Genomic DNA, 9,350 nt, shown 5'->3' with positions numbered 1-9,350 from the left:
CACTAGTACATAGACCACAGACTGCTTCACGTATGCTACGGTATACTGTACATACAGGCTATATATTTAAACCACCATTTGGTAATTTAGTAATTTTATTGCATTGTGCTACAGATAGTACTATATGTTTTACAAACAGTACTTATCAATATTAGTTATATGGTTGTGCTACAAGTGTTAATGCATTAGTTACATATTGTATTTGTATTACTACAGCTTACAAAAAAAGAGTAAAGATCAAATGGTAGAAATACAAATTCATGTTTGTCTATTTTATTCTCAAGGTTGAAATATTTTTCAGTTTCATGAGTTTCATTTTGTTCAATAAGAAGTCTTGAACAATGTATATACATTTTGTATTCATTTGTTATGGTGTATTATATATTTCTATGAATATACAGAACTGTACATATTAATGTAGTAATAGATCACTATTTGTTCCTCTTGGTCTTTTATAACTTCTCTTTTCTGCCACAAGGTGGCAACATGCTACTCTGATTAACATTGCAGCTGTACAGCACTGGATTCAAGAGTACTGGGCTTACCTAAATAATAATACTAGTACTAAAAATCACACCCATGTGAACTGAGTGGTGCAACTCCCCCCCCACCCCCCTCTCTCTCTCTCTCTCTCTCATTAGCAGGCAACAGTGCAGCACTATCCCTCTCTCTGTTTCTGGCACAACAGCGCCCCTACTGGTACTCAGTCATATACTGGTGCTCATTAACGAACACATGAACACATAGGTGAACAACACATAGGTGAACACGGAAATTGCTGTTCCTTGGAGTGGTTGCACCACTCAAAAATACTGGGTGTCCACAAGTCAGTAGAGCACTTGTCTTTCAACCACGAGGATATGGGTTTCATCTAGGGATGCACCGATCCGGCTTTTTGGCATTCGATACCGATTTCGATACATGGGGGTCCAGTATCTGCCGATACAGAGTACCGATCCGATACCCCCCACAAAGAAACGTAATAACCTATTAAGCTGTATGCCTCACTGTGTGGAGTCTGGAATCATTATTTTGTGTAAGGCAACATCAAGGCTTGACTTAAACATTACTTTCCCAACTTTGTAAAACAAAATGTAACAAACAGATATAAATGCACTGAATTATTTATTAAATAACTGTGCAACAATTAGACCAGGTTAATGTGTGCGCAGGCTAGCCTGGCTGCATTCCACATGTTATACTGTCAATACTACACTGCTGTGTCACAGAGGAGGTAGAGTTGTTTTCATACTGTAATTACACATAATTATCGGATCGGATCGGATAATGGATCGGCCACCGATCCGATACCCGATCTAGAATTTTAGCCTGGATCGGCGCCGATCTCCGATACGAGTATCGGATCGGTGCATCCCTAGTTTCATCCCGGGCACCGCCAACTCTGTGTATGAGTAGCACAGCTCAACTCGTGTGGTAAGTAGTAAGTACTGGAAAGTTGAAACTGATGGCAGGTGTTGTGCTCCACCTCAGCAATCCATCTCCCAGAGTTCTAGCTCATTTCGGACCAGGGTTAGACTCCCATGCTCTGGCTGACGGTGTTTCCCCTCTCCAGTGCTGCCAATGTGATACAACACCTGTCTAAATATGTTTGGATGTGCGTGCATCTCTTGAACTGCATTTGACTCTTCTGTCTGGGTGCATCGGCATCTCTGATTGGCCAACATGACCTATCAGCTTCTCAGATTGGCTGAGCTTTGTGTCATGTTTCTGCCGATACACCATCGTAAGATAGATCACCATTCTATGTAAAATATATCTGGTTGTGTGGGTCTGTCTGTCTCCCATTTATGACCATGTACAGTACGTCATCAACATGATGTCAGCATTTTTGACGACATAAGGGATGTCCATATTTAGTCGATTGGTCTTATGGTAGTGACTAGTACAGCTACTCCGACAGCGTGTAGAATGGGTACCGACAAGTAGGTCTACAACAGGTATTGCATGAACGGGTGGAGCACTCAATTTGCATCACTCCAGAGTAGGCCGGTGCACATTTATAAATAACTTATTGATTGTAATAGTTAACATTATTAATACTGTGTTAACGGGTGCCTCACTGGGTTGTGTTCAAGAACCATGAAGACCCTAGTCGTGTTAGATTTTGACTACACTATAGTTGATGACAACAGTGACACCTGGGTGATTAGGTGTCTCCCGGATCAATCCCTCCCCGATTCACTAACGAACTCTTGTCAAAAAGGCCAGTGGATAGCATACATGGGCAGAGTAATGACCTACATAGGAGACCAGGCCATCAGTCCAGCCAGCGTCCGCAGTGTGATGGAGACCATCCCTTTCACCGACGGAATGACCGAACTGTTGATGTTCATATCGGAGCACAAAAGCACCATCGACTGCATCGTCATCTCAGACGCCAACACCATCTTCATCGACTGGATCCTTCAGGCCGCGGGCGTCCAGGTGGCCATCGACCAGGTGTTCACTAACCCAGCGAGGTTTGACGAGCGTGGCTACATGGAGATGCAGCACCACCACCTGCACGACTGCACCCGGTGCCCCGTCAACCTCTGCAAGAGGAAGGTCCTGGAGGCGTACCTGTCGGAGCAGGCAGAGCGAGGCATCGAGTACCGCCAGGTGTTCTACGTGGGCGACGGCGGGAATGACCTCTGCCCGACGTTCTGTCTCAGGGGAAGTGACGTGGTGATGCCCAGGAAGGGCTTCACCCTGGAAAAGCTGCTGGTCAAACTCGAAGACGACGATGTTATGTCTCTAAAGGCCAAAGTGGTCACCTGGAGCAGGGGCTCGGAGGTTCTACACGAACTGAAGGCGAGTGTCGGCGCGTAGTTCTTGGACCAGTGGCTTTCGAACGTTTTGTGCCCCACGAGACGACATACACACAAAGCCACGTGTTGGAGCGGTTAGCACCGCTCAAACACATTTACATTTTAAAAACTCTTACAAAGTGTACAGTAACTGCATTGCAACAGGTTTTTGTTTTGTTTGTGGGGATACTCTCTTTCCTGCGTGCCAATTAGTTTTTTGCACTGTCTTATGTGATTGTCTACCTACTTGTGTATCAGCTCATGAGGTTGGAGAAACAAGTTTCCACAACCACATTTCTGACCAAGGGAGGTCTACCCCAGCAGAGCCATCTAATAGAGTTACAATATTGAGGGGGCAGAAACCGAGCGCTGTTCATGCAGCCTGGAGAGGGACAAGCTGGAGTTTGAAATACATGCCAACTGTTTTAAAGTATTATACAGTAACAACTAACGTCTCTGTAATGTTTATGTTGTACGATTACTACAAAACAATCTAAAATAAAGGGATTTAAGATCATTAAAGCTGAGTCAAATGCATTTCTGCCTACTTCCGGTCCCTATTTGTTGTCCCCATTCTCAATAGAAGTCTATGTAGAGTAGAAGGGCCGCCATTGGACTGGCCCCATGAAATGAACGGAGTTTTCGTAACTCTACTCTTACTCTATGGCTCTGTACCCCAGTGATGCGAGCAACTGTAGTTGTACTGGATTAAGTGTAGGAGGATATTGCTTCTCAACCAGTGGCCCTGGGACCACCAGTGGTCCTTGAGAGGGTTCCAGGTGGTCCCCAGCTAAATTATGGAGAGTTGGTAACCAAATTGATCCTTATAGATATTTAACTCTTGAGAGTGTAACATGAAAACAAATGGACCCGCATTTGTGGACCCTTATGGGTCAATTTGAAGAATTGTTGTTTTGATCAACGTTTGCCTGTTATCTCTCCTAATGGTGCCACATCAATACAGTCAATACAATACACAAAATCGTGTCCTGCGACAACAAAATGTTCTTTAATTTTGGGTCTAAGAGGCTAAATGTCATCAAATGGTGGTCCGTGGCTCAAATGCTGAATAAATAATAAATAATCAACGTTTTCCTGTTATCTCTCCTAATGGTGCCACATCAATACAGCATGGAATTGCACAAAATCGTGTCCTGCGAGGCTGCGACAACAAAATGTTCTTTAGTTTTGGGTCTTAAGAGGCTAAATGTCATCAAATGGTGGTCCGTGGCTCAAGTGCTGAATAAATAATGGGCCTTTACATGGAAAGGGTTGAAACACTGCTGTAGGACTGTGTTCAGTCAGATGGATGAATGCAGGTGAAAGTGATTGTGTGTCCCTCCCTATGTCTGTGGCAGAATGAGGTCAGCTTCATTAGTGGATTATCAGCCGGAGGTTTAACAGCCTGATGGAGCTGAACTTCCCAACTCTGTTATTTATGTCTGGACAGATTTAAAAAGTATTAATTTAGACATGATGGTAGGACATGCAGCTGTGGGAGATGGTGTAGGAGAGACAGGATAGGACAGCTTGAGAAGAAGATGGTGCGAGAAGGAGACACTTGAAAGACACAGAAGTCACAGATTAATTATTTTTCTGACAATAAAACAACAATGTACAACTGAGAGCATGCAGACGTTTTATGAAATCTGACCAAATACTGCAGGTAAATGGCCGAATACAGTTATTTTTAGTCATAAGTAGGCCTATATTGCATAGAGTTGAAAATAGGCAAAGTCAGAGCAATTAAACATTTAAATCAAAAACAGCATAAAAATGTAGAAGCCTAGTCTAATATATACAGTAATCATCATCTAAGGTTTCAGAAAAGGTCCCTGCTGTATGTCTGACCACAGATAGGTGGCGGTGTAGAACAGGCTAAAGCTAACAGAGGCTGCTGACCAGATGGTTGAATTCCTGGACCAGCTGCCTGCCAGCGAATGCATTGACCACAGGGGTGGGTGGTGCCGTGCGTAAAGTGCCTTGCTCAAAGCCAACACAATTAATATCCTCTCTGTGTGTGTGTGTGTGTGTGTGTGTGTGTGTGTGTGTGTGTGTGTGTGTGTGTGTGTGTGTGTGGGCGCGCACACGCGCGCGCGTGTATTTTAATCTACGATTGCAATTAGCATAAGAGGGCGAGAGATAGAATCGTGGGCGGTGTTAATAGTAGGCTAGATTTAACGAGGTGAATGTGGGTAAACTGTTACCGCGGTTACAACGAAATTGGTGACCGGTCGAATGTTGTGGCTTCACACTCTCACAGGGTAGACTGTAGGTAGGGTAGATTGACCACAACTGACTGAAGTTGTAGTAGTGTAGGGGCCAGGGCTGTAGGCTAATGCACACTTGTGACTTTATCAACTGTGCTGCTGCTAGCAACATAAAGCCAGAAAGTTTCCCTATGAAAAGAAAAGAAAAGGGGGGGAAAGGAAGTAAGAAGAAAATACTTAATTCATATTCACCTTTTTGCAACCAGCCTCTGCTGGGTAGAATCAGAGTCAGAGCGAGTCTGTTATTCAACCTAGGGGCTGTAGGTACGGTTATTTCAGTCGGGGAGAACGTCTCAAACACAAGAAGAACCCATACCAGTAGCCTGGCTTCTACGATTCGTCTAGTCGCCAACTCGGAACATAATGTTTATAGGGTTGGTTTGGTGCGAAACACGTGCACTCACGCACACACGCGCGCTGTGCGAGAGTGAAACCTGAGCACACGCGCGTCTGGACTGGGATTCGGTGCTGTTGAAGACTTGGAGTTGTATGTAGCCTACCGGACCGGTTTGGAACAGAAGTCACGTCCTGTCTGTCCCGGTAAGGCATAGCCTAAATAATTTATTTTAATAGGTAGGCCTAAAGACTAAACACTTATACCTACACTTATGTTGTTGAATTTTAATACTTAATTATTATTGGTTTAATATTTGGTAGAATGATTGATGCATGGCTTGTTTCCTTTAGGGGAATATGTAACTAATTGTAGGTTAGCCTTCTGCACTATATATGTTGTCAAAATGAGTGTATTATAAATTGCATTTATTTCAAAGAGCTTCTATGAACTGAACACATTCAATGGCCTTAATATTTTTATTTAACCTAAACCATGTCAACAATTACATACGATAGAAGTATTGGGATTTCTGAAAATTGCATTTAGAAAATATTTTAAAGGTTTGTGTGATCAAATTGATCATCAAATTAAATATAAGCTTGCAGGGTTCTATAATACAATGTTTCTGGTGTGTGTGTGTGTGTGTGTGTGTGTGTGTGTGTGTGTGTGTGTGTGTGTGTGTGTGTGTGTGTGTGTGTGTGTGTGTGTGTGCGTGCGCGCGCGCGTGCGTGTGAGAGAGAGTGAGAGAGATAGTAATTATAAATCAGTCAGTTTTAAGGAGGGTTTTGAAAGGAAACAGTGATGTATCCTAGCTGTCTAAGGGCCCTGACAGCAAAAGCATGTATGGTCACCCGTTGTCTTTAGCCTGGACTGGTCAGGAATAAGCCAGAAGGTTCCTGCCTGAGGAAAGTGCACCATGTATTATAGGGACCAAGCCATGCATGAAGTGCCTTAAATGTAATCAATAAAATATGCAAATAATTCCCAAAACAGATCAGGCTCCTAAAACCAGGAGAAGAGAACATAATACCAATATAATTGGTACCCATGGTTTTAGTTAAAAGATGAATACTCAATCAACTTTTATATACGGATCAGACCCTGGATCATGGCCGTACAAAAAGATCCTCAGTGCACAAGGATCAGAGTCACGGCCGCCACACACTATGATCCTGTGAGAAGAGGAGGAGGTTTAAGATGAGGAGAGAGTAGCAGGATGTTATTTATTGATGCTGTCCTGTGTTCTGTGCAGTGTGTTGCATGCATTCTCTGAGATTCTTTTTCTGTATTCCATGTTCTGTTTTCTATATGTTGTAGTCGACAAAGTCTGCGGCAGTCATTCTCAAAGTGGGGCAATTTTTTTTTTTTTTACATTTCTGAGAAAGTGTGAAAGTGTGAGAGAACTACTGATTTAGAAAGGCATTTGTAGAATCGATCTCAGGTCTAAGGTAGTTGGTGTCCCCAGCTAAATTATTTAATATAGCATCAAAATCAGTTTAACCACTTGGGCTCCACAAATTCACAAAATATTGTGTGCCAGGGACCTCCAGAAACAAAGATTTTAGTTTTGAGATTTTTGTGTTCCTTCCACACGCTACGTCCAACCAGGGAAACTCCCCCCTGTCAGGTGTAAAGGAGCAACTTGGACACTCGTGCATGAAGGAAGCATGAGTTCAAGTCCGTTGCTCTCCCCAGGTTGATAGAGGGTGTGTGGAGGTTTAATAATTGACACAGGGGTGAAGAATGGATTAAAAAATTGTGGGATAAAAAATAATCGATCTCTAAGGTAGTTGGTGTCCCCAGCTAAATTATTTAATATAGCATCAAAATCAGTTTAACCACTTGGGCTCCACAAATTCACAAAATGTTGTGTGCCAGGGACCTCCAGAAACAAAGATTTGAGTTAAAAAAAAAATTGTTTTTAATATATACTGTATATTCAAAGATTTGCACAAATCGTGATGATTTTTCAAGAATAGCAGATCTACAAGCTCATCGCTGCACGAAGTGACCCTCTATGAGCTTGTATGTCTGCTATTGTTTGTATAGGCAACCAATGTGCTATATGTATGGCTAAAATCAAAGATGATACAGATGCTTTCTCGGTCTTAATGGGTTAAGCATGTGACAATCGATCAAATCAAATCTATAAATGCACCAAGTCTCTGTGTGTACATACGTATTTACGTGTGTATGTCTGTAATCCAGGTCCGTTTTGATAATTATGCTTTTATATTGTTTATGCAGTATATATTAATCTGTCCGACAGCAACACAGTTCCCTAAAAGATGATCGTCCGAGCCAGTATATATTAATTTGTCCGACAGCAACAGTTCCCTAAAAGATGATCGTCGTGCTAGTATATATATATTAATCTGTCTGACAGCAACACAGTTCCCTAAAAGATGATCGTCCGTGCCAGGGCCCCTCCTACGTCTCACCAGGTCCACTCCTGCTCTCACTAGGCCCAGGACCTGTGCGTTGCACCAGACTCCCAGCACCAGGCACTTCATTCAGGAGTGGTGGATTATAATGGCCCTAGGCCTCACAGAGGTTTGTTGGGCTTCCTCCTCACGGAGGACACAGGCTGGGGCGCTAACCCATACTGCTCACCCGGTTGCCGTCTACATTCCGGCTGTCACCCGTCTCTCCGGTGGCCACCAGACTATAACCGGTTGTCACATAGTCTATTCCTATGAGTCACTATAAATAGTCTATTCCTATGAGTCACTATAAATAGAATAACTATAACTAAAAAGACATCGCATGGATGCACCTGGGACGGATCCTCAGTGATGTATCCTGAGGTCAACAGGGTTTCGGGTCTACCAACATCATACTCCTCACTCAGGCGACCTAGCTGGGGTTGATCAAATCCCGATTTACGTCCCAGTAGCTACCCTCGATCAGTCCATCAGGGAACTACTCTGCACATTTGGGTGGGCTTAGAACAGGCCCTGCTGTAATCCACGTAACTCGCAAACCATTCTCTTCTCTATTTGTATATAGAATCCTAACCCTGTGTTCCCTAGGGTAGGTAGTAGGTAGTAGGTAGTAGGTACCCTCACAAAAAACATGCAGTAATCCTGGTCTCTAAACTGCCTCCCCCTGGTCAGGTGGGGCGCCTAATGGAGGGGAAAGGAACTGGTTGGAATAATGTGTTCCTTCCACGCGCTACGTCCAACCAGGGAAACTCCCCCCTGTCAGGTGTAAAGGAGCAACTTGGACACTCGTGCATGAAGGAAGCATGAGTTCAAGTCTGTTGCTCTCCCCAGGTTGATAGAGGGTGTGTGGAGGTTTAATAATTGACACAGGGGTGAAGAATGGGTTAAAAAATTGTGGGATAAAAAATGTAAGTAAAAAGTATCACCACGTTTGACACCTGCATCTGATCTGTCCCTTTGTAAATAAGTATTTTGTTGTCTTTGAGAATCGTTTGACTTGAGTTCACTTGCTGAAGCCTCATTTCAGGTGGTACTGTAGCTTAATTGGCCATGCCATGTTGTTTTGTTTTTGGTCAATTATTTTGCTGGGTCTTTCTGTCAATAATTGTGAGCAGGGCAGCAGCTGTATTCTAGTTTATTATGAAAAGTAAACATCGACTCGGTGAACTAGTTTATATTATGTTCCCCTGTCCATGCTGATTCTATTGCTATTGGATTATTAATAGTGTTTAATCTTTTACAATGATGCTAAAACACAAACATAGTACTAGTACTATGTCTAGGAAGGGATCCTGAAAACTGTCTCTTGTTTGCTCTTATGTATCAGTAATGGCCACATGTCACTTTCATGATGATTATAGAGCGTTTCATGACGATGCTAGGACCAGAAGTGAATTTCTCATTCATTTTTATTGAAATGTATGAAAGTTTATTGAAATTTATTGAAAAGATTTCAAGAATGAAATCCTCTACGCCAGACTCACAACAGACA

At 42.9% G+C, this 9,350-nt stretch overlaps 1 protein-coding gene across 1 annotated transcript; it reads left to right on the top strand.

Moving 5' to 3' along the window:
* Nucleotides 1-2,100: 2,100 nt before the first annotated feature.
* Nucleotides 2,101-2,829, top strand: LOC310861918 (putative phosphatase phospho2; the record flags this gene model as incomplete). Its single annotated transcript, XM_083769654.1, has 1 exon — nucleotides 2,101-2,829. One exon carries the CDS (start codon nucleotides 2,101-2,103, stop codon nucleotides 2,827-2,829), a length of 729 nt encoding a protein of 242 aa, XP_083625780.1.
* Between the last annotated feature and the right edge of the window lie 6,521 nt (nucleotides 2,830-9,350).

Source organism: Protomyctophum parallelum (genome assembly GCF_964188405.1).
Source record: "Protomyctophum parallelum genome assembly, chromosome: 7".
Lineage (NCBI taxonomy): Eukaryota > Metazoa > Chordata > Actinopteri > Myctophiformes > Myctophidae > Protomyctophum > Protomyctophum parallelum.
This window is presented reverse-complemented; position numbering and strand designations above follow the sequence as displayed.